The sequence below is a fragment of the Meriones unguiculatus genome, chromosome X (assembly GCF_030254825.1).
Source record: "Meriones unguiculatus strain TT.TT164.6M chromosome X, Bangor_MerUng_6.1, whole genome shotgun sequence".
Classification (NCBI taxonomy): Eukaryota; Metazoa; Chordata; class Mammalia; order Rodentia; family Muridae; genus Meriones; species Meriones unguiculatus.
Window position 1 is genome coordinate 90,479,743 of NC_083369.1, and position 27,333 is coordinate 90,507,075.

General features: G+C 36.8%; 1 protein-coding gene across 5 annotated transcripts in view; it reads right to left on the reverse strand.

Annotated features, from left to right (window-relative positions):
* Nucleotides 1–1,999: 1,999 nt before the first annotated feature.
* Nucleotides 2,000–27,333, reverse strand: part of Prrg1 (proline rich and Gla domain 1) — a 123,100-nt gene continuing 97,766 nt past the window's right edge. For all 5 annotated transcript variants that reach the window (XM_060374522.1, XM_060374520.1, XM_060374521.1 and 2 more), the window contains one exon: nucleotides 2,000–5,549. In XM_060374522.1, coding sequence (XP_060230505.1) covers nucleotides 5,067–5,549 — 483 coding nt within the window. In that variant the 3' untranslated portion in view covers nucleotides 2,000–5,066. The remainder of the gene's footprint in view (nucleotides 5,550–27,333) is intronic.

The following is a 27,333-nucleotide window of genomic DNA, read 5'->3' on the forward strand; positions in this document are numbered from 1 at the left end:
TTCTTTCAAAAGATTCCCTGCACTCTGCCCAAAGTTTGGCTATGAGTCTCAGCATCTGCTTTGATACCCTGCAGGGTAGAATATTTCAGAAGCCCTCTGTGGTAGGCTCCCTGTTTTCTCCCTCTTCTGTTGTCCATCTTCTTTACCTTTCTGAATGAGGATTGAGCATATCACCCAGAGTCCCCCTTCTTGATTAGCTTCTTTAGGTGTACAGATCTTAGTATGTTTTTCTTATAGGTCTAATAAGTGAGTATATACTTATAAGTGAGTATATACCATGTATGTCTTTCTGTTTCTGCGATACCTCACTGAGGATGATCATTTGCTTGCAAATGTCATGATTTCCTTGTTTTTAATTGCCGAGTAGTATTCCAATGTGTAAACGTACCACAATTTCTGTATCTGTTCCTTAACTTTTGGCTATTATGACTAAAGCTGCTACGAACATGGTTGAGCAAATGTCCTTGTATACTTGAGCATCTTTTGGATATATGTCTTGGAGTGGTATAGCTGGATCTTGAGGTAGTACTAATCCTAGTTTTCTGAGAAAGCACCAGATTGATTTCCAAAGTCTTTTTACCAGTTTACATTCCCACCAGCAATGGAGGATGGTTCCCCTTTCTCCACATCTTATCCAGCATGTGTTGTCACTTGAGTTTTTGATCTTAGCTGTTCTGATGGGCATAAGGTGAAATCTCAGGGTCGTTTAGATTTGCATTTCCCTGATGACTAAACACTTTGAGTATTTCTTTAAGTGTTTTTCTGCCATTCTATATACCTCTACAGAAAATTCTATGTTTAGCTCTGTACCCCTTTTTAATTGAATTATTTGATTTCTTGCTGTTTAACTTCTTGAGTTCTTTATATATTCTGCATATTAGCCTTCTGTCAGTTATAGGGTTGGTGAAGATCCTTTTCCAATCTGGAGGATGTCATTTTGTTCTGACAAGTTTCTTTTGCTTTACAGAAGCTTTTAAGTTTCATGAGGTACCACTTATTGATTGTTGCTCTTAGAGCCTGTGCTGTTGGTGTTCCTGTTCAGGAAATTGTCTCCTGTGCCAATAAGTTCAAGGCTCTTCCCCACCTTTTCTTCTAACAGATTTAGTGTGTCTGGTTTTATGTTGAGGTCTTTGATCCACTTCGACTTTAGTTTTGTGCAGGGTGATAAGTATGGATCTATTTGCATTTTTCTATATGTAGACATCCAGTTAGACTATTGTATGGTTTGGCATGTTTGTCAAAAATCAGGTGTTCTTAAGTTTATGGGTTCATTTCTGGATCTTCTATTTGATTTCATTGTTCCACCATTCTGTTTCTATGCCAGTACCATGTAGTTTTTATTATTGTTGCTCTATAGTACAGCTTGAGATCAGGGATGGAGATACCTCCAGAAGATCTTTTAGTGTAGAGGATTGTTTTAGCGATGCTGGATTTCTTGTTACTCCATATGATGTTGAGAATTTTTCTTCTTTTTTTTTAATTTTTTATTTAACTTTTATTAATTACACTTTATTCATTTTGTATCCCCCCATAAGCTCCTCCCTCCCCCCCTCCCGGTCCCACCCTCCCCCCTTTCTGCATGCATGCCCCTCCCCAAGTCCACTGATAGGGGAGGTCCTCCTCTCCTTCTTTCTGTTCTTAGTCTATTAGTTCTCATCAGAAGTGGCTGCATTGTCAGGGTTCTAGGTTATCTCCATGAATAATCCTTGGAGTATGAGTCTCTGGGAAGTTCCCTGTGTTCAAATTTTCTTGTTCTGTTGCTCGAGAATTTTTCTTCTTTTGGTCATTAAAAATTTGTGCAGAAAGTTTTTAATGCTGCAAAAACTCTGACGTTTTCACCATATTATTTTTCTTTTCTATACAGAGATATGTCACAAATTAACAAAAATAATTCTATAATTTTACCTAATTAAAATAATTTAATTAATAAAAGTTTATGCAGTATTTTTGGCATCTAATCATATGATTAATATATTCCAGAACAAATAATTTCTTGGGTTTAAAAAATCTTTATTTAGTATACCAAAACACAAAACCTAAAGATCATACCTAGTATAAACATAAAAAGTTAAAGACCATAATTAAATGTAAACAAAGCATTTAAAAGCATGAAGTATTGTAATAAAATGCATGTTACTTACACAGAAGAAAGTTAAAACCACCTCTTTAGTTACTGGATCAGATTATCAATCTTGAAAAAATTATCATTTGCAATAAAAAAACACAACATCTCCTTTTTTATTGGTCAACAAGAAAAGAAGCAATCATTTTATTTATTTAAAACATATATATTTTATTGTGACAAAAGCAAAAAGGGCAGTGCAAGGATTCCAAACACAAGCATTGTAGGTGGAGGTCTGAAAATCATTCTATTGGAGGAACCTTGAGCAGTTCCTTTTATTTAAATATAAACTGCATAATTCCATTATTTACTGCTTAGAAAGGTATTAAGTATATTCTGCAAAAATAAATCTTCATTAAAAATGATCAAAGGCAAATGCAGTATTAATCAGGTAGGAAAGGCAAAGCATAAAATATATATTATTCCAGATAAACCCCTTACTTATAATAAATGTTAAGAAACTCATTTTATAAAACCAGAAGGGCCAACAAAAAGCATTTTTAAAGTATGAAACCCAAACTGCATTCACACACAACAACAACAACAAACTGTAAAGTAAAATTTCATGAAGAAAATAGTATTTTTACTATTCTCTCATTATGAAAAAAAGCTACTATGAAATTTATGGTTAGTATAGTTTTCTCTGATCAACAATCTAAACAGCTGTCATTACTGATCAATTTAAACATTGAGCTTTTGTTTCAAGAATCATCATTCATTCTTATACTTTGGTTCAGGAAGTATTAAATACAATATTCAGCCTTCAAAATGTAAAATAATGTTACCAGAACAAAAACCTATCTTAGTGACAAAATGTACTGTTCTTTTTTTCTAATCCTGAAGTTCTTAAAATTTGGTTTCTGGATCCCTTTTATACCCTTTGGGAAAACTACATTCCAAAAAACTTTTGTAACAATCAGTATTTAACATGTTAGAAATGAACTGAAAAAAATTAAAGCACTAAGTCACCTAAAATTAAATATATATGCTAATACAATTGGCATTTTATGAAAAATAGCTATATTTTCTTTTTTTAAGAGATGTGTGGGATGACTATTGTTCTCCATCGTTCAATTCTGTTTTGAGAGAATTAGAATAAAGAGACAAGAAATGTCTTCAGATAGGATGAAACTATATTGATTTCACAGATTCCATGGAAGTCTGTCAGAGAACTCCTGGGATCTATGCACCACAATTTGAAAATTGCTGGTCTCATCTAAAGCCTAAAATTAGTGTCACACACACACACAAAATCCCCACAAAAATAGCCTTGATGTTCAGTTATAAACAAGCCATAACTTTTCTTGTACACTGGATCAAACATCTCCAACTCCAGACTTAATTAGAAGGTAAAAATCACCATATAGTCAGGGAAAAATTCAAAGCAATATTGTCAAACTGAGACCATTATCATTACAATATATATATATTTAATCTATCAGCCCTATAAACTAACTCAGGTACTTTAGTGTAATTCCCAGCATTACTTCATTCCATGCAGCACTGGAACATATACTTAAATTGGCAGAGCTTTTGTACAGTCCAGATTATGTCTGAAGGTAAGTAATAGCCCATACATTCAGATTAGAAAAATATTATCTATTTATGGAGCAGCCTGCTCTGTTTCTCATTATATAAAAGCTCTGATCAATTCTAGGGGAACAGGGAGAAATATCCCCTTGTAGCATAATAATAACATTAGGACCATACATTTAAATCTTAATATTGTAAAAATTATGTGTACACATGCCATCTCATTTGACCTTTTAAAATTATTTCTGAAATCAGTTTATTTTGGCAGTTCATTCACAGCCTATTCCCTCTACTACAAGAGAATGAAGTAAAACTACTGCAGCTTAAAAAAATAGAATATAAAATAAAAGAGCAACAATAATGAGATCTATGTGGGACTAAACTATATTTAGCATGTATCTACTATAGCAGATACTGTGTAATCTTCCATCAATAGAACATCAACATAAAAATCACAGCTTATGACTGAATGGAAAATTATGTATTGATAATTTTAAGTATAAGATTTTATCCTGTATAAAACATTAAGAAAATAATTCAAAAACTGGTTTTAAATTCTTGAGTGAATATAGTCCTAGTATCAATGAGAAAATAATTAGTGTAAAAAAACTGTTGCCCACCACACAATGAGAAATGGAATAGTCAGTGCCTACTCCCTGTCATTAACATAAAAATTATTTCACCACATTGATTTACTTGTAAACAAGATGTTAATATGAGTGGCACAAAATACTAAATGATGCTAAGCAAATTTTAATGGGACAGAGTGTGGTAATCAGCCAAGAAGAGGAAATATTGTACAAAATGAGCTAAATGCCCTAATGATCAAAGATTTCCTTGTTCCGTACTACAATCAAGTACATATGCTGAATGCTACATGCTCTGTCTCTGTCTCTCTGCGAGATATCTCTAAAATTGAGGATGAATCCATGCATACGTTTTTCTTTCAAGAAAGAAGTAATGGGATGTTAACCAACATATATAATTAGAAAACATGCATGTTACTGACTATCACATAAACTGCCCCCTGCCTCTTCAATTTGGTGAATAATGATATCTTTACAGGTGTTGCGGTAGAAGTTAGTTGTACACAAAGTGGATGGTGGACATACGGCGACATGTACATATACACACATATGTATATATTTTGTACAGACATGTGTATGTCACCACAGTACATAAAGACTGTCACCAGCATGTCTTTCCTTCATGTTTCCTCTTGTAAAAATGAACACAGATGATGATTTTATAATAAGAAACAAAAGTAAAGGTAAATCAAACCAGTAAATGTGAAGTGGTATACTGTGAGAGTCTAATAAAATAAGCCAACACATTTATGTAGTAGTAAAGTGCTAGAAAGTTCTTCCATTAATATTTTAGAAATGATTAGAGTAAAACGAGGTTTGCAGCTTCAGTTGAAAGTGGTGACCACAGGCACCATAGCAATGGCACTAGCTGAACTGGAGTTGACTATGTCCTCATATTCTGGTGGTGGGTCTAAATGAGGTTCTGTTTCACTCCTCAGGTTCACCTGGACAATGGCTTCCTCGTAGGTTGGTGGGGGATCACAGTTGGAAAGACGAGTGGAGACTGAATCTGAACGCCCAACAACGTATTCCAAAAAGCCCGGAGACAATCCACTGCTATCAAAGACTTCATCTGGTGGTGGAGGTGCTGTAATAATGTTAAGATGTTGAGGGAAAGGAAGGTGGCTTTCAGTCACTGTCTGTCTCCGAGTTTTGTTTCTTAGAAAGCATCTCCAGATTAAGAAGATGACAAGGAGAATAATGAAGAGGCCAAAGATTAATGGAAAAGTAAGATAAAATTGAAACCAGTCACTTCCTCTGCTCGTCTCTCCTTGCTGTGCTTTTGTGTAAGTGCTCCAAAACTCTTTCTATAAACACAAAACACACAAAATAAATAGAAAAAAATCAGTATGTTCAAAGCATGGTAAATATGAATAAATGTCTGTATTCAGATATTGACAAAAAACAAAATCAGATGTGTTACTTCAAGTGACATAGATTCATTTTTCATACCAGTAAATTACAAATACAAAGTCCCTCATTATAATGAAGTTATTTTCAAAGAAATTGATTATCAATTGAAAACAACATTAATTTGTTGCATTTAATAAACTTGACTATCAAACATCATAGCTTATGGCTCAGTTGACTGAAATTTTGGGTCTCTTGTGATTTCATGGCTGATTAAGATGTAATGAAGCACTTCAATTTCTTGGTGTTCACCACCACACATAAAGAGTGATTTTTTTCATAGTGTTAGAAAAGAAAAAGCTCAAATTCAAAAACTGAAATAAAGTATCTACTGAATGCTTCTCCATACTATAAGTTGAAAATTTCATTAGTCAGGGGTTATCTATAGATCCTCACATTATGGCTGCTGCCTACAAAAGTCATAGCTCAAAGTTCTTTAAGACTTAAGGGTTATTTACAATTTTAGCTATGACGTTTTAAAAGAATGAGTTATACACTCAGAGGAGAACCAAAGTATAGCTATGGTGTTTTAGAGTGAAATTTAAAGGAGTAGGGAGATAATTTCAGTAGATAAAGCATTTGTCATGCAAGCATGAGAACCTGAGTTCAATTCCTAGTACTCCTGTACACAAAGAACATGTACAAACACACACACATATATAAAACAAAGGACAATTAACAACTGAGTTTTCAGGCAGGTGGGTCTCTTTGTGTTCAAGGTCAGCCTGGTCTACAGAGCTCTAGAACAGCCATGGCTGTTACACAGAGAAACCTTGTCTAGTAAAAACAAAAGCAAACAAACAAATGGAGTTTTCCTCTTTTATAGATAATATCAAATTATTTGCCTTTACAAATATAAGCCAAAGGGCTGGGCATGTTTTATAGTACTTGCAATACAGATATGCATATAAATGTAAGCACATAAACACATGTGATTATGAACTGTCATTCTCCACATCCAAATCTGAGATTCTCATTATATAAGCCCCATCATGATTAATAATATCTGCTGGTAGGAACTATTATAGGCCTTAACTACCAAAAAATCAAAAGACAAACACATTGATTCCTAACAGTACTGTTTGGGAGACTTAACAGACATTCCTCCTCAACCTTCTTATCAACTGTAATGCTTTATACATAGATGTTAGTGAAAAAAAAAATCTTGTTCTCCTGAGAGGCATCAGGGTGGTAGATAAATTGTGTCACTGTACTTTGGAACCTGGACTTTAAATTATCTAGTGTTTGAAACTTTTAATGTTTGTTGGGAAATATTCAGAAGACACAAAGGAAACTTCATGTAATTATAAGCTACCACATTGCTTCTTGAGGGTTAATTTCTTCACCTGTGAAGTGGGACAAAACAAATGTTTCAACATTAAATGAGATAGCACATACAGCACCTCTAGTTAAAGTTTCTTTGTATGTAAACTCTCAATAGTAATGATTACAATTACTTTTATGTCTACTTTAGCCTTTGCTTCAAAATGAGTGACAAATGTACTCAATAGTTTGATACAGGGACCATCTTTAATGTCAATGACTCTCTCGTCCTTATTTTCTTCCTTCTTCTTTGTGTTAGTCACTTTTGTGTTGTCATAGAGAAGAAATTTGAAGAAAAGAAATTTAAAAAAATGAAGAGGTTTGTTTGTTTGTTTTTTGGCTTTTGGTATTTGGCTTTTGGTTTCACAGTCCTCAGTCCATTGACACTGGCTCTACTGGACCTGCACTGAAGCAGTACATTATAATGACAGTTATGGTACTACAGAGTTTCTCACTTTATGGGTATGAGAAGTAAATATGGATTGAGGAAAGTAACTAGCACAAAATATAGCACCCAAGAATATGCTCGCCTGAGAGACCTACTTCCACCTATGGAGTTCTATCTCCTAAAAGTTCCACCACTTTTCAATAATATGAATTCACCAGCAGACCGTTGCATTGATTAGGTAAGAAGCCTGATGATCCAGTCACTTGTTTAAAAAAATAATGTGCCTGTGTGTCTGTGTATACACCCATTCTACAGCATACATGTGAAGACAGAGGACAACCTTTAGAAGTCAGTTCTCTTCTTCTATCATGTGAGTCCTGGGGATTGAATTCATTTCGGGAGGCTTGGCAGCAAGTACCTTTATCCACTGAGCTATCTTGCTGTGCCTTAATCATGTCTTTATGATTGGCTCTACCAGCTGGGGATAAAGAATTCAACATATGAGCCTTGTGATGGATACTTCCATATCCAAACTGTGACTTTTTTTTTTTGTTCCTTATATTTTGTGTTACTCAATTTTGCATTGCCACAGAGAGGAAATTCAAAGAAAAAGAATTTTAAAAAAGGAAGAAGGAACTGAAGATGTGTTCAGCTCCCAATATAACACTTATCTGAGGTTTCAAACTCAAATATAACATGGGTTTATAGCATTTACATAAAATGTAAAATTTCCTAAAGAAGGACCATGGGCTGTAAAACTAGATGATTTACAATCTTATACCCATACAGTATTTAAAGTACTTGTGGATACAGCAATGATTCAAAATGATATCATCTCTAAGGTGCATGATTACTGCAAACTTTTGTGATTCTAAGATTGTCTTCGATGCACAATAAAATATTGTATTACTTGCTAAATGTTGTATAAATATTCATAATAATTTCACTTTAAAGACACAGGAAGGAGACTGGGAACATAGCTCAGGGGTTAGGAGTGTTTGTTGCTAACCACTTGTTTCTGGTATTCATATGATGGATCAAAACCTGACTCCAGTTTTAGGTTATTTGACACCTTCTGAACTCTGAGGGTACCAGGCATACATATGAAGCACACACAGACATACAGCAAACACATACAGCTAAAATAAATGAATCTAAAACAGTTTTTCAAAAAAATTCTGGAGGTGGCTAGACACATGGCTCAGGAGTTAAAAGTACTTGCTGCTCTTCCTGAGGGCCTGAATTTAGTTCCTGGTAACCCATGACAGCTCACAGTAGTCTAAAACTCCAATTCCAGGAGGTCCATGGCCTTAAACTGGTCTCCTTGGGCACTACACACAAGTGATTCTCAAATATACATGAAGGAAAGACACTTAGGACATCCAAACAGAAACAAACAAACAAACAAACAAACAAATAATATAAAATTAAGAGGGAACAACCACGATTGAAAAAGATTAGAGGGTTGGGTGTGATGATGCAGACAGATCTCTGTGAGTTCAAAGCCAGCCTGGTTTACAAAAGGACAGCCAGGGTTCTGTGATATAGACAAACCTAATCTTGAAAACCAAACCAAAACCCAAACCAAATTTAAAAATGTATGTCATCTGAACATGGTGACTGGTGATGTACACCTTTAGTCCCAGCACTCTGGAGACAGAGGGAAGAAGAAAGATTTGTATTAGTTTAATGTGAGCCTGATGTACATAGTGAGTGCCAGGACAGCCAGGACTATATAGAAAGAGAGAAACTATCTCTCAAAAAAAAAAAAAAATCATGATTTCCTTGTTTTTAATTGCTGAGTAGTATTCTATTGTGTAAATGTACCACAATCTCTGTACCCATTCCTCCATTTAGGGACATCTAGGTTGTTTCCAGATTCTCACTATTATGAATAAAGCTGCTATGAACATGGTTGAGCAAATGTCCTTATTGAATGGTGGGGCATCTTTTGGGTATATGCCTAGGAGTGGTATAGCTGGATCTTGAGGTAGCACTAGTCCTAATTGTCTAAGAAAGCACCAGACTGATTTTCAAAGGGGTTGTACAAGGTTACATTCCCACCAGCTATGGAGGAGGGTTCCTCTTCCTCTTTCTCTATAACCTCTCCAGCATCCATCATCTCTTGAGTTTTTGATCTTAGCCATTCTGATGGGTGTGAGGTGGAATCTCTGGGTCATTTTGATTTGCATTTCCTGAATGACTAAGGACACTGAGCATTTCTTTAAGTGTTTCTCTGTCATTTGATAGCCCTCTTTTGAGAATTCTCTGTTTAGCTCTGTACCCATTTTTAAATTGGATCACTTGGTTTGATGATGTTTAATTTCTTCAGTTCTTTATATATTCTGGATATTAGCCCTCTATCAGATGTAGAGTCGGTGAAGAACTTTTCCCCGTCTGTAGGCTGTCATTTTGTTCTGAAGACAGTGTCCTTTGTTTTAAAAAAGATTTTCAGTTTCATGAGGTCCCATTTATTGATTGTTGATCTTAGAGCCTGTGCTGTTGGTGTTCTGTTCAGGAAGTTTTTTCCAGTGCCAATGAGTTCTAGGCTCTTTCCCACTTTTTCTTCTAACCAATTTATTTTGTCTGATTTTATGCTGAGGCCTTTGCTCTACTTGGACTTTACTTTTGTGCAGGGTGATAAATAGGGTCTATGAGTGAGGTAACCCAGAAGCAGAAAGACATGAATGGTATATACTCACTTATAAATGGATATTAGTCATATAATATAGGATAAACATACTAAAATCTATAGTCCTAAAGAAGCTAAACAACAAGGAGGACCCTAGGAAGAGTCTGAAACTTCACTAAGATGGACAAACAGGACAGACACTGGAAGTAGGAAAAGACAAAGAACAGGATAGGAGCCTTCCCCACAGGAGAACTCTGAAAGATTCTACCTACCAGGGTATTGAAGAAGATACTAAGACTCATAGCCAAACTTTGGGCAGAGTGCCAGAAACTTTATGGAAGAAGAGGGAGATAGAAAAACCTGGAGGGGACAGGAAATCCACAAGGAGATCAACAGAGCAAACAAAACAAAACAAAACAAAACAAAACAAAACAAAACAAAAACAATCAAACCTGGGCCTAGAGGGGCCTGCAGAGATTGATACTTCAACCAAGGATCATGCATGGAGAGGACCTATACCCCCTGCTCATAGGAAACCCATAGGCTGTTCAGTTTCCAAGTAGGTTTCCTAATAAGGGGGCAGGGGCTGTCTCTGACATGAACTCAGTGGCTGGCTCTTTGATTACTTCCCCCTGGGGGGTGGTGTAGCCTTGCCAGGCCACAGAGTAAGACAATGCAGCCAGCCCTGATGAGACCTGATAGGCTAGGGTCAGATAAAAGGGGAGGAGGTTTTCTGCTATTAGGGGACTAGGGAAAGGGATTAAGGGAAGAAAAGGGAGGGTGTGTGAAAGTAAAAGGAAATGAAGGAGGGGGCTACAGTGGGGATACAAAGTGAATAAATTGTAATAAATAAATAAATAAATTAATTAAAGAAAAAGAAAGAGAAAGAAAGTATGCCCCAGAAATCCAGAAAGAGCATGCATTTTAGGATGTTAAAATTATTCTAACATCAAATGATTTTTCTTTACCTGTATTAACATTATAAATCACAAATGAAAACTCATAAAATGTACATATGAAGTCTGGGTTTTCATTGCTAAGTTTTGCCCACAATACTGTATGTAACAGATGCTAGGCAAATTATGTTCTCATATAGATTCCTTTAAAAGAAACAAACATCCTATGCTTTTAATATAGTACACAATTTTATAATTGCTAATTTTTATTATGTAAAATGACACTTAGAATACAGGCTTGCATTATATAAAGTGTTACTAACAGCTAACAGAGAAACAAATCCCTTGCAATTTCATCACAAAGACACAATCATTATTAATATTTTGGTATATATAATTTAAAAACATTTAGAATCTATTTAGAATAAGTTTTCTTTTATCTTTATGGGAAATGTTACCATTGTCACTATCCCTTAGATCATCACATCCTGTTTCCATCTCACTTTATCAATGAATACAAATGCAAATATAATTTCAAGATATTACATCACCTTAGATATAAAGTAAAATATGTGTTCTCAAAGTATAATCCAGATTACTTTGGAATAGTTAAGCATTATCATTGTGAATGAAAATGAGTTGGAAATAGAGCTCAGTGGTTAAGAGCACTTGTTAGTCCTGCAACAGATCTGCGTTCAGTTCCCGGCACCTATATAGTGGCTCACAACCATGTGTAATTCCAGTTCCAGGGATTCAATTCCTTCTGGCTTCCATGAGTACAAGGTACACACAGGGAACATAGATATGCATGTTAGAAAAACAGTATCCATACACATAAAATACACAAGACTTAAAAGTAAGCAAGAAAGAGAAAGAAAATGGGTCATTTAGACATAAGCAGCTTACATAACTCAATTTTTGCTTCTTCTTTAATATGATAGGAGCTAAAAGTCCAGGGGTTATTATTCCTGTTTGACTTAGAAAAAGTTAAAGAAAAGCAATCAAACTTTTATTTTGAAGGAAAAAAAAACCTTTTGGGTAAAAGCAGATTTGTTAAACATATTTTTAATTTTATACACAGTAAAAAATTTTCATATAACCAATACTGTAGGTACTATTACCCCCATATTTCAAGTGAGGAAATGAAGGCCCAGAGTGGGTATATAATAATAAACTTTAATTTGTAAAATCCAGCTGGAATTTTAACCAGGAGTCCTGGGAACCAGAGTAAATAAGAAGCAATCTGCATTAACATCCAAAGTATTATAAACCAAACTGGCCATCTCCTGGAAAATTAAATGTTTCTTTTGTTTTTAATGTACAATTCACACATTTTACAGATAAATATTTTCAATTAATGCAACAATGATTTAAATAAAAAGGTACTAGCAAATTATTTCCTTGGGACAAGGAACTATTTTACCCTTGAGGCCAGGAATTCAGAGGAAGAGTTACTAAAGGAAACATGTTTTCCTATTTTGTTTTGTTTTGTATTGCTGGAGACTGAATTCAGGGTCTTGCATATACTAGGCAAGAACTATACCACTAAACTCCAACCCAAGCAAGGGAAATTTATAATTTTAGAACAGGCTAAAATTATCCAAATGACAAATATATTCTAAATCTTTAAGAGAGGTTGGAAAACCATGTCAGAGAGAAGAGAACCATTCATTATGAAAGAGGAATTTACAGAACATAATTAAGTAGGTTAACAATTCTCTATAGTTGATTCTCTTTATGTGATTTTCTATTTGAATTTCCTCACTGACACTGACAAATAGCATTTGAGTGATTCAGGCAAGGCCTTAACATCTCTGCAAATAACTGGAAAGTATAGAACTGTTCATGTATTTTAAGAGTTACAAAATGTGTATATGTGAATGTATGACATGCGTGGAGGTCACAGATGGGGTTGGAATTCATGAAGATCTGTTACACCCAATTCAACTGCCTGACATCACTGCTGGGAACCAAACTCAGGTCCTTTGGAAGAGCAGCAAGAGCTGTTAACCACTGAGCCATCTCTCTGGCCCTATAATTGTTCATGTTTTACTTTGATTATTCAGCTCGGATCCCATCTGAGCAAGCAGAAGCAGGTGAATTCCCAGTCGTTTGAACTGCTGAGGACAGTTCAAAAACATTTAATACAATCCTTTCTTGAAAAGGAAGCACATGTAAGGGAGCTGGAGAGATGACTTAGTAGTTGAGAACATTTTCTTCATACATCTTAGAAGCAGGACAAATTAATAAAGTGAGTATCTTGTAGAGACATGATTCTCATGCTTAATGTAGTTATTCTTTTTTACTTTGAAGTTGTGATTTTTGAGACAGGGTCTCACATGTTGCTCTGGCTGTCCTGGAACTCACTCTGTACACCAGGATGGCCTTGAACTCAGATATTTACTTGTGTCTGGCTTCTGAGTGCTGGGATTAAAGGTGTGTGCCACTACACACAGCTTGTTAGGTTGCAGTAATAAGAAATTAACTAATATACCAGCCAATGGTGCACTTAAAAGACTGTGGAATATTTCAGGAAATAGGGCCTAACTGGGATTCATTAGTCATTAGGAATGGGCCTTTGAAACTTATACCAGGTCCCTTTTTCTGACTTTACTCTCTGCTTCCTGGTATGCTGTGTTTTGAAAGGCCTCCACTATAACGATCACACTGAGCTCTTCTACCAGGTATTTCCTGCCATGACAAACTGAAATATAAAACCATAGCCAAAATGAACTTTCCTCTTTTACATTATATTTCTATCTGGTATATTCTGTCATTTCTGTGGAAAAGTAGCTCATACAGGTAAGTAGCCTGTATTGGCAAACATTTCCCATTAATATAGTCAATGTTTTAAAGTTTGTAGGATATAATGTGTCTATCTTACCTACTGACTTTACCTTTGCTGTAGAAATACAGAGGGACACAATATGTTAACAAATGGCTATGCATCTGTTCTTTTGACACTTACTTACAAGAACAGATGGGCTGTATTTAGCTTCTATTTTTCTAGCTCATGTTTATGATAAAACAAACAAGTTGTCAAACTCTTTATAAAACAGAATGAATTACAAGTATGCATATTTGTGACCTGTATATGTATGTATAAAACATAAATGGAAAGCAGGGAGTTTCTAGTTTTCTAGGACATTTGCTAATTCAATTGTTATTGAATTATATTTTCAGTGATTGGTCCAGTGTGTGCATGGGACCATGACTACATAAATCATTTGAACACTGTTATTTTTCAGCATCCTATGCTATCTCAAGATGTATGTATGTTTGATGATCAGGGTGCTAAAGAATACAAGGTATATACTCATTATTCCAAAGTGATTTGTTAAGATGTAGATCTAATTCAGGAATATGGGGCTTTAGAGTTTGCACTGCAAACAAACTGTGAGGCCGGATGGTTGATGCTAGGCCACAGTGCACTCTCTGAATCATATGATACAAACACCAGCTTTCAATGCCTGCCAACCAATGCCTTATCCCAGAGGCTAAGACATTCAGTCTGTTAGGGATCTAGGCAATAATATTTCTAAAGCTCTTTAGTTGACTCATATTTACAGAATAGCTTGAAAATCTCTATTCCAAAGCCCATAGTGCATAGTGATCAATCAGTTTTACTTATGATGATATTGATGGTATTATCCTTTTTTTTTTTTTTGGCAGGGTTTTTCTCTGTGTAGCCCTGGCTGTCCTGGAACTCTATAGACCAGGATGGCCTCAAACTCAGAAATCTGCCTGCCTTTGCCTGCCAAGTGCTGGGATTAAAGGTGTGTACCACCACCTGGCTGATATTAGTAGCCTTAATGTAGTCCCTCTTGCTCATTTACTTCCCAACCATCACTATCTCCTCCTATGACTTTTAAGTCCAAATACTAGAGACCAAGGTTAACACTCCAACTCTGTGCTCTCAACTCTTTGCAACTCAAAGGCAGCAATCTATCTTGCTGAGAAAGCAACAGCTAAGAATTTTCCCTTTTAAATGTAGGGATCTTATTAGTTGTAACATAAGAGAGACCTCCAGTGACAAAATACTGGATGTGGACTCCATTCCCTAAAGCCTACATACCAGAAAGAAATCTAAAGTAGATGTAAAATGACAGTCATAGGCTGTCATAGTGGTGGATGGATAAATACACAAATGACAGTCTGTTATGTACTATGTGATTTACATACAAAATCTTCATAATGAAAAGAGATTAATACTTTTGTTACCCTTGTCTTAAATAGGAGGAAAACAGAGGCAGAGAATCTAAAGAATTTACCTAAGATTATACTGAAGACAAGTAGCTAAAATAAGACTTCATCCAACAATCTATGTATAAAAGACCACCACAACAAAATATTCCTCAAAAAGGCAGAAACAAGAAGAATCCATAATGAACTGACAGTTTTATAAAACAAATAGATGATTAATTTTCCTCGTATGTAGGAGAGAGCAGTGTACTGACATTTGCATATTCAGGGAGAAAGAGCATTAATGACAGAATATAAATATGAATATGAAATCTTCAGACTCATATATTAGAAACTTGGTTGACAGGTACTAGAAAGTGGTTGGATCCTAAGGGCACTGTCCTAACCCTCTGATTGATTCAAAATATAATGACATTATTGGGAAGTGGTAAAAGGTAGGGGGTTAGGCCCTGTTGTGAGAAATATGTTACTAGTGCTATTTCTTGGAAATTTAGATTGCTCCCAGCTTCTTCTCTCGATGCCCTCCAGGCAGCCATAATGTAAGCAGACAACTGCCATGTCTATTCTCTGTGCCATTCTGCCTCACGTCAGGCCCAGAAATGTGAAGCCAGCTACACATGGACTAAAAATGCAAACAAAAAGAAATTCTTTCTACTTGAATTTGTTTTTGTCATTATTTGGTCACAGCATTGAAAAGTGTAAGACAGAGGATCTCAAGCAGCTAAAGAAAGACAGTGAAGAAACTAAGTTAGACTGAGAGTGGCAAAGGAGAAAGAACATTTTATAAAAACTTGATTTATATGGTTGGAGGGATGGCTCAGCCGTTAAGAACACTGACTGCCTTTTTAAAGGACTCAAGTTTAATTCCTAGCACCAAGCCTTACAGAAGCTTTAACTCCAGTTTCAGAGTATCTCATACCTTCTTCTTGTTTCCTCAGGTACCACATGCACATGGTACAGAGATATATGCAGCCAAAATACCATACACATAAAGTAAAGACTGACAACAACAAAAACCATTGAGTCAGCCAAGATGCCCATCAATATGTGAATGGATAATGACAATGTGGTCCATATAAAATATGGTATTAAGTTACAAAGAAAAAGGAAATCATGAAATTTGCAGGAAAATGGATAGACCAGGGAAATACAATAAGCATGATGAGGCAAACTCAAGAGAAAGTAATGAACACATGTTCTACCTCATATGTACCCTATAATGTGTACATGTATACATATAAATAGGTCTAAGTGTGGGTAAAGCAACAAACAAACAAACAAACAAACAAATAAACAAACAAACCACAGGGAAAAAAAACAGAAAAGAAGACCAAGAGAGATTAATAATAAACCAATGATGAAAGTTGAGGAGTGAGCAAAAGAATGCATAGAACATGAAAGAGGAAAAGAGACTGGGGTGAAGCTACAAGGATGGGAAGGGTAGCAGAGTAGTGGAGAGGCAAGTCACTAAAACAAACTTTGTTCAAAACTGTCATAATGATATTTACTACTGTATACTAATTTGAAAAAGTGACAAGAATGTGAGAAAAGGACTTGCAGGGAAGAAACAGGTAAAAGGACTGGGAAAGATATGAGAGAGTGAGGGTGATAGTAAATCAATGTTACTTTATATATGCCTGAAACATCAATGAATAAATTTAATAAAATGTTTTTAAAAGAATCATCATATCGGGGAGCTGTGGCACATGCCTGTAATCCCAGCACTCAAGGAGGCAGAGGCAGGTGGATCTCTATAAGTTTGATGCCAGCCTGCTCTACAAAGTGAATCCAGGACAGCCAAGGCTACAGAGAGAAACCCTGTCTCAAACAAACAAACAAAGAATCATCATACTTATCTACTTTTCTATGGTTATGGTAAGATACCATAGCCAAGGCAACAGATAGAAGAAACAGTTTACTGGGGGCCTACAGTTTCAGAGGCTGAGCGTATGAACATAATAGTAGAGAACATTGCAGGCAAACAGGCATGGTTCTGGAACAGCTTACATCCTGACCCACAAGCATGAGGAAGGGGAGCAGGGGAGTAGCTAGCTGGTAATGGCATAGGTTTGAAACTTCAAAGCCTACCTCCAGTGATACACATCCTCCAATAAGGCCACACCTCCTAATCCTTCCCAAACAGTTCTACCAACTGTGGATCAAGCATTCAAGTTTATGGGACCATTCTCTTGGCTTCTTAGGAGTCCAGGTGGAATGTCCGGTTTTTAAATAGACATTTAAGAAATGTCATCCTATGGATAATACTGATGTCATGTACCTGGATAAGCTCATCAGAGAGAAAAGAGAATATGGCAAGTACATCCAGGGTAATAGCACATTTAGAGGAGGCATCCAGAAAAGCTCTTGTTACCACCCTGATCATTACCTTATTAAAACACTGATAAAGTACTTCCATAAAATATGGAAGCTAGTGAATATCTAAACTTGTTAATAGTTTATCCAATATTCAAACCAATTGTCTGAAAAAATAACCTTAAGCTACCATTGTAACTTTGAATTAATATGTCATTTTTACCTTACATGATTTGAGTATTTTTTAAATTAAATTTTTATTTTTATATTAATTAGTTTATTTACTTTGTATCCCAGCTGTAGGCCCCTCCCTCACTTCCTCCCAATCTCACCCTCCCTCCCTTATCTCTTCCCATTCTCCTCCGTTCGAGCATTTTTTTTTCAGACATAGTCCATCTTAGAATTTATATACTGATTTACTGTGGCTAAGTGGAGAATAAAGTATACCAGAATACAGTTAATCAAACAATATCAGTTTCCTGCAAAATATTTTTTATACTGGGAAATAATTTTTTCTACACATGGCTACGAGACAGATAAAATGTAAATTCTTCTTTACACACCCAAATATTATACTAAAATCCAAACCAGGCAGATACCCTGAGTGTGAATATGAGTGCAAACTCGATAATAAGGTAATGGTCTAGGTGAGAAGAGCAGTTATGTGTGCCTCCTCTAAATGAGCAGTTGCCCTGGCTTTACTTGCCATGTTCTGTTTTCTTTCTGTAAGCTTATTCACACAAGGCCCCAGGCCACCTACCCAATCACATCCTCCCCTCCCCTCTGCTCCCCTCCCCTCTCCTTCCCTCCCTTTCCCTCTCCTTTCCTCTCTCCTCCCTACCTAACCCTCCACGCTTACATGGTTTATAAGAAGGCTAACTTGGTATCCCAGGGGCCACAGAATGCCTCTCCTACCTACCTATCCTTTAAAGATCCAGACTGTAAGAGGATGAAGGCATGCATATATGGAGACTCCTAGCTCCTACTCTAAGGGAATCTGACTTCATTCACTAAAGGTGAGAACTTTGCATAAATGAGTCAAGTGGACACTTATTTTGATGAGAACAAAAAAAATCTTTATAGAAATCAGTTGTCAAACTGAAAGGAAAAAACTAGTAAACTTGCTCTAAGGGCAATATGGGTGCTCAGTCTGGTAACCCAGGAACTGTTGTCATCAAGGTAGAGCTTTCTGAAAAAAAATACTCAATAGCATCATCTGTTCTAGCCCTCACCTGGTGCAGACTGGACACAAGGACAAACATCTCCTGTTTGGAGGCTGCAGACAGTGGCACTGCAGGAAGCTACAAAGGTGGGCATCGCATCAACTTTTGCTATAAGCAAGCTGGTACAAGTCCAGGAAGCTCTTATTGTTGTTATCTCCAGATGGCAGGCAGCCATGGCCAGATAGATATAGGAGATGTAGAGCTGTAACTGGATGTGGATGTTGATGGCGGCCTCACAGTCAGGGTGGTAGTTCTGTCTGGCAACAGTCAGGGTGGCTGGCAAGAGCAGCAGGGCAGGCAACACTCACTCTGGAATTGCAGAGGTCAGTGGCAGCATTGGCACTCACAGGGTCCGGGTGGGAATCCCATTTTGGATGTTCAGGGCTCCTGGCTTGTCTAAGGCAAGTCTGAGGCAGCACCGGAGGAAAGAACTAATGGCGGCAAGAGGGGAGGCAGCACTGGAAGGAAGTAATGGAGGCAAAAGGTGGAGATTCTCTGTTAAAGGGTAAAGTACCTGTATGAAGGGTCAACTGTCAGCACTGAGACAGTCCAGGATGGTCCAGACATTGAGACATTGAGACACTGAGAATGGTCCAGAAGGAACTAATAGTGGCAAGAAGGGGAGACAGCACCGGAAGGAAGTTAATGGTAGCAAAAGGGTAAAGGTTAGAAGTCTAAGGTCAGCATTGAGACAGAAAGGCCGGAGGTTAAGGGTGTGCATGCTAATTTCTGTAGTAATATGAGTACAGTATTAAAAAAGTTATTGGAGCCAGAGAGATAGTTCAGGTGATGAAGGTGACAGACATCAAGCTTTCTAGTCAGAGTCCAACCACCAGGACACACATGAGAGGACAAAATTGTTTTTTGACTTACACAAGAGTAGTGGACCATAGCACACATATACCCTGGCATATATAAGGCAATACACAAACACATACAAAAGTATTAATATTTTAAAGTTATCTATAAAGCACAATGATTTTAGTAAATTATCTAGCTACCTCCCTGGTTTCTTTCTTTTGATTTATTAATGTGTATGCATATTTTGCCTACATGTATGTCTGTGAGCCATCACATGCATGCAGTACCCCTAGAGGTCATCGATCTCCCGCAACTAGAGTAACAGTTGGGATGTGAACTGATGTGTTGGGTGTTAGGAATCAATTCAGGTCCTTTGGAAAAGCAGGCAGCACTATTAACCACTGAGCTATGTCTCCAGCCCCAAAGAGCAACTTCAATACTTTAAAAAAAATTAGATTTTTATGATGTACATAAGTGTTTTTTAGATAAATATGAATGTATATTATTATGTACATGTATGGTGTCAGTGAGAGGTTATTTGTCAGATGGTTTGAAACTGGAGTTACAAATGGTTGTGAGCTACCATTGGAAGCCAACCCCACAAAGGTTAACATGTGCTCTTAACTTCTGACCCCTTCCATCTACCCATCTCCCTCAGCCATCTCTCCAGACCTTTCCTGCTTTCTTAAGAAAACATCTTATGTAACCCAGGCTGGGCTTGAAACTGGCAAATAGCACAATACACTCCTGATTCTACTGCCTTCACATCCCAAGTGCCAAGATTACAGACATATGATATCACAAACCATGCCTGGTTTATGAGATGCTCCGAACTAAACTAGGACATTCTTCATACTAGATAAGCTCACTACCAACTATGTTGTACCAGCAATGTTTCCTTCTTTTGTCTTTTTCTTTTGTAAGTCATCTGAATGCTGAATCCAAATACAATCATTTTGTTAATTGCAGTATTTTCTGTGATGCCATTAACTTAATATAAAGTTTTGTTTGAAAGGTATTTTTTCTCTGTGACTTTAACATCTAGTAACATTTCTTAAAGAGGTCAGGAGTCAGGAGTAAGCGGAGACAGGCAAGTCCTGAGTTCCCTCAGCTTCCTATGTGAGATGAGGGAGGGAGGGTGGGATTGGGAGGGAATGAGGGAGCGGGATACAGCTGGGATACAGAGTTAATAAAATGAAACTAATAATAATAAAACTAGAAAGGAGAAAACACCTTATAAAATATATTTTATTATTACAATTTATTCAATTTGTATCCAAGCTGTGGCCCTCTCCCTGGTCTCTTCCCAATCCCACCCTCTTTCCCTCTTCCTCTCCTATGATCCTCCCCTAGTCCACTGATAGGAGAGGTCCTCCTCACCTTCTATTTGACCCTAGCCTATCAGGTCTCATGAGGACTGGTTGCATTGTCTTCCTCCGTGGCTTGGCAAGGCTGCATCTCCCAGGGGGAGGTGATCAGGGAGCCTGCCTCTGAGTTCATGCCATAGAAAGCCCCTGCTCTCCTTACTAGAGACCCCACATGGATACTGAGTCTATGGGCTACATATGAGCCTGGGTTTTATGTCCTCTCCATGCATTGTCCTTGGTTGGGGTATCGTTTTCTTCAGGGAACTCAGGGCTCAGTTTTTATGGCTCTGTTGATCTTCTTTTGGAGCTCCTGTCCCCTGTAGGTCTTTCTATCTAACCCTTCTTCCATAAGATTCCCTACAATCTGCCCAAAGTTTGGCAATAGGTCTCAGCCTCTGCTTCAATACCCTGATCAGTAGAATCATTCAGAGGCCATCTGTGGTAGGCTCCTGTCCTATTCCCTATATTCTTCTGCTTCCAATCTCTACCACATTTACCCTTCTGAATGAGGATTGAGCATCTTCCCTAGAGTCTTGCTTGTTGTTTAGCTTCTTTAAGAGTATAGATTTTGATATGTTTATCCTATATTATATGGTTAATATCTGCTTATGAGTGAGAATATATGATGTGAGTCTTTCTGCTTTAAATTATTTGTGAAAAAAAGTTCTGAAACAATCACTACAATTTTCTACAGAGTAGTTGAAGATTAAAAATTCTAGTGCGCAAAATCAGAAATGAGAATGGGGGACATAACAACAGATACTGAGGAATTCAAAGAATCATTATGTCTTACTTCAAAGGCATACATGCCACAAAATTTGAAAATCTAAATGAAATGGACAATTTTCTTGATAGATTCTATTTACCAAAGCTAAACCAAGATCAGGTAAATAGATTAAATATTCCTATATTCCCCAAGGAAGTAGAAGCAGTGATCAAAAGTCTCCCTTCTAAAAAAAAAAAAAAAAAAGCCCAGGGCCTGATAGTTTCAGCCAGACCTTCAAAGAAGAGCTGATGACAATACTCCTCAAACTATTCCACAAAATATAATAAGAAGGAACACTACCAAACTCATTCTATGAAACCACAGTAACCTTGATACCTAAACCACACAAAGACCCAACAAAAAATGGGGAATTTCAGAGTTATCTCTCTTATGAACACTGACACAAAAATACTCAAATAAAATACAAACCGAATCCAACAACACATCAAAGCTATCATACAACATGACCAAGTAGTCTTCATCCCAGGCATGCAAGGGTGGTTCAATATACGGAAATCCATCAACATAATCCACCATATAAACAAACTAAAGGAAAAAAAAAACCCATATGATCATCTCCTTAGATGCTGAAAAAGAATTTGACAAAATCCAACACCCATTCATGTTTAAAGTCTTGGAGAAATCAGGGATACAAGGCACATACCTAAACATAGTAAAGGCAATATACAGCAAGCCTATAGCCAACATCAGACTCAATGGAGAGAAACTTAAATCAATCCCATTGAAACCAGGGACAGTACAAGGCTGCCCATTCTCTCCATATCTCTTCAACATAGTACTTGAAGTCCTAGCTAAAGCAATAAAACAACTAAAGGAGATCAAGGGGATGCAAATCGGAAAGGAAGAGTTCAGTGTCACTATTCGCAGATGATATGATAGTCTACATGAGTGATCCAAAAAATTCAACCAGAGAATTCCTTCAGCTGATAAACACCTTCAGCAAAGTAGCTGGATACAAAATTAAGTCAAGAAAACAGTAGCTCATCTGTATATAAAAGACAAAATGGCTGAGAAAGAAATTAGGGAAACAACAGCTTTTACAATAGCCACAAACAACATAAAGTACCTCAGTGTGACTCTAAGCATGTGAAAGACCTGTATGAAAAAAACTTCAAGTGTCTGAAGAAAGAAATTGAAGAAGATATCAGAAGATGGAAAGATCTCCCATGCTCATGGTTTGAGAGGATTAATATAGAGAAAATGGCCATCCTGCCAAAAGCAATCTACAGGTTCAATGTAACTCTCATCAAAATATCAACACAACCCTTCACACAACTTAAAAGAACAATTCTCAATTTCATATGGAAAAACAAAAACCAAAGAATTGTGAAAACAATTTGGTACAATAACAGATCTTCTGGAGTTATATCCATTCCTGAACTCAAGCTGTACCATAGAGCAACAGTAATAAAAATTGCATGGTAATGGCATAGAAACAGAATGGTAGATCAATAGAATCAAACAGAAGACCCTGAAATAAACCACATACCTACAGACACTTGATTTTTGAAAAGAAGCCGAAACAATACAATAGAAAAAAAAGACAGCATTTTCAACAAATAGTGCTGGTCAAACTGGACGTCTACATGTAGAAAAATGCAAATAGATCCATATTTATCACCCTGCACAAAACTAAAGCCTAAGTGGATCAAAGACCTCAACATAAAACCAGACACACTAAATCTGTTAGAAGAAAAACTGGGGAAGATCCTTGAACTCATTGTCTCAGGAGATGACTTCCTGAACAGGACACCAACAACACAGGATCTAAGATCAACAAATAATTAATGGGATCTCATGAAACTGAAAAGCTTCTGTAAAACAAAGGACACTGTCATCAGAACAAAACGACAGGCTACAGACTGACAAAGGATCTTCACTAACTCTATATCTCACAGAGTGCTAATATCCATAATATACAAAGAACTCTAGAAATTAAACACCAAAAAACCCAGTAATCCAATTAAAAAAACCGGTACAGAGTTAAACAGAGAATACTCAATAGAGGAATATGGATTGGCAGAGAAACACTTAAAGAAATGCTTAATGTCTTTAATCATCAAGGAAATGCAAATCCAAACGACCTGAGATTTCACCTTACACCCATCAGAATGGCCAAGATTAAAAAGTGAAGTGACAACACATGCTGGAGAGGATGTTGAGAAAGAGGAACACTCCTCCATTGCTGGTGGGAATGTAAACTTGTACAACCACTTTGGAAATCAAACTGACACTTTTTCAGAAAATTTGGAAAAGTACTACCTTGAGATCTAGCTGTATCACTCCTAGGCATATATCCAAAATATGCTCAATTATATAACAAGGACATTTGCTCAACCATGTTCATAGCAGGTCTATTCATAATAGCCAGAATCTGGAAACAACCTAGATAATCCCTCAGCAAAGGAATGGATACAGAAAGTGTGGTACATTTACACAATGGAATACTTCTCAGCAATTAACAACAAGGAAATCATGAAATTTGCAGGTAAATGTTGGGAACTAGAAAAGATCATCTTGAGTGAGGAATCCCAGAAGAAGAAAGACACACATGGCATATATTCATGTATAAGTGGATATTAGCAATATAATATAGGATAAAAATACTAAAATCTATACTCCTAAAGAAGCTAAAAAACAAGGGAAAATGCTCAATCCTCATTCAGAAGGACAAATGCGCTAGAGGTTGGAAGCACAGAAGACAGGTAACAGAACAGGAGTCTACCACAGAGGGCCTCTGAATGTCTCCACTGATGGAGGTATCGAAGCAGAGGCTGAGACTCATAGCCAAACTTTAGGCAGAGTTCAGGGAATCTTATGAAAGAAGGCAGAGATAGAAAGACCTGGAGAGGATAGGAGCTCCAAAAGGAGACTGACAGAGACAATAACAAAAACAAAAACAAAACAACAACAACCCTGAGCCCTGGGGTCCCTGAAGAGACTGATACTCCAACCAAAGACAATGCATGGAGAGGATATAAAACCCAGGCTCAGATGTAGCCAATAGACTCAGTATCCATGTGGGGTCCTTAATAAGGGGAGCAGGGGCGTTCTCTGGCAAGCAGTCAATGACAGGCTTTCTGGGGGATGTAGCCTTGCCAGGCCACAGAAGAAAATAATGCAGCCAGTCCTGATGAGACCTGATAGGCTAAGGGCAAACTGAGGGGGAGAAGGACTTCTCCTATCAGTGGACCAGGGGAGGGTTATAAGAGGAGAAGAGAGTAGGAGGGTGGGATTGGGAGGAGATGAGGGAGGGAGCCACAGCAGGGATATAAATTGAGTAAAATATAAATAATAATAATAATAATAATACATAAAAATTAAAAATTCCAGCCTGTAGATATTCTTTATGTCCTAAAAATCCAGGTAGAGGATGGAGAGATTGCACAGTGAGAAAAGAATTAGCAGAAGCCTGTAAATCCAGCCTGATCCGTAGATCCCATCTTCATAAAAAGCTGTATGTGATGGTACACATCTGTAATCCTAGCATTCCTATTGTGATTTTGGAGAGTGAAGCGGGGGTGGGAGTAGCAGCATAGTAACAGAAAAAAACAAGGTGAGAACTGACTCATCCAAGTATTTCCTCATCTCTTTCACACAGACACACAAACACGACAAACACACACCACATTACATATATATGTACATACATATATGTATATATATGTTTGTATGTATGTATTTGTGTATATTTGTATATGTGTATGTATTTGTATACGTATTAAATCAGAATAAAGGGGAGAAATTATCTGGCAGACATATGAATCCTAATTAAAAATAGCTACAATATACCCTCTGAAACTTGGATAAAATATATTTATTTTAGACTTTGTCTGTTGTAGGCACTATACAGCACATAATCTCACAACTAAAAATGTTTGCATAATTAACATCTATAAAGGTGAAATATTTTCTTGAAAGCACTGCAAGTCTGGATTCCCTTTCTCTGGGACCTAGTAAGGCCATCTCACCAGGTAGAGGTGATCAAAGAGCAGGCAACCAAGTTCATGCCAGAGACTGTTCCTGCTCCCCTTACTAGGAAACCCCTATAAAGACTGAGCTGTCCATGTGCTCCCTCTGAGCAGGAGTCTAGGTCCTTTCTAGGGTTGATTCATCAGTCACTGCAGTACTCTCTGGGCCCAGATTTTTTGCTTGTTGGTCTCCTTGTGGAGCTCCTGTTCCTTTCAGGTCTTTTTTTTTTTTTTTATCTCCCTTTTCTTCCATAAGATTCCCTGCACTCTGCCCAATGTTTGGCTATGAGTCTCAGCATTTTCTTGATATCCTGCTGGGCAGGTCCTGATGAGACCTGAGAGGCTAGAGTCAGATAGAAGGGGAGGAGGTCTTCCCCTATCAGTGGACTAGGGAAGGGACATAGAGGAGGAAGAAGGAGGAAGGGTTGGACTGGGAGGAAATGAGGGAGGGGCTCTAGCCAGGATACAAAGTGAATAAATTGTAATAAATAATAATAAACAAGTTAAAATAAATAATTCACTCTCTAAAAAATTAAAACCAAAACCAAAACAAAAGCGAAAGCACTATAAGTACTTTCAAGTCAGTAGGTGGCAGAGCTGAGACACCACATCTATCTGATTCTCTGAGGTTTGAGAATGACATTCAGAAAGCTTTTTCTACTTCTATTTTATTGATGTATAGAGGACAAAAGTCTACGTATTTAAGATGTAAATAGAATATGGCTAAGTAAAGCACTTGGCTAGCATGAAGCCACTAAATTTAATCCTTAGCACCACAAATAAACACAATGCTGTGAATTTCAGGTTAGAAAATTTAGAAGTTAGTGGTACCTTAGTGGCTTGCCCAGAATCTGAAATTCTCTGTGTTAGACTCGAAATGGCCCCCCTCCCAAAAACAGGTTGTACTAAATGTTTATATAAATTTTCATGTGTAAGTCAGCTTTTTCTACCAGATTTCAACCGTGATATATATATATAATTAAAATTATACAAATTATATATGCATATATAATATATATTATATATCCTATATTTGTTACATGGTTGTTATTTATCATAACTGAAAAAACTGACCTACTTACATGCTGAAAATGAGGACCACTAAGCATATCTTTTCTCCCAATCAAGAAGAAATTTGCACCAAATTAAGTAAAGTGCTACACGTAAATATTCCACTGAATGCTATCTACTAAATTCATAGTTACATTTGAGGATTATGAACATGTCACAAAATCTGTTTTCAGTAAGAAATTTTAGTATACAAAAAGATAAGTGTAGGATAAAGCAAATCTCAAAAGCTATTTTGTTTTTTTCCCTATTACTCTAAAACCTTATTAGCATGTTGCAAACACAATTCTGAAATAGTTGACCTAAATGCCTTCTAACACACTCTATTATAAATGCTATTGTTTTAATCATGTAAACAAATTTGTATGACAGACTTTTAAACCATAAAGAATGCAACAAACTAATATTAATAAAAATCTATTTTAGGTCCACATCACTCATTTAACTCATGAACAAAGTTTAAATCACTTTTCTGATGTTTTAAATATATTTTGTAATATCACACTCTATTACTTCTTTCTTCTATCAGGTATTAATTTAGGCCTCATTATGTGCCAGAACTTCATAGCTATGAAACAAACAAATGAGAAATGGTGTTGTCATAGGGATAATACTCTTGTGAAGAAAGCAAACAACTAACAAATACAACAAATTGACTTCCGATAGTCATAAGTGCTGGGAGAAAAACCCCCACAGGAGATAGAATACT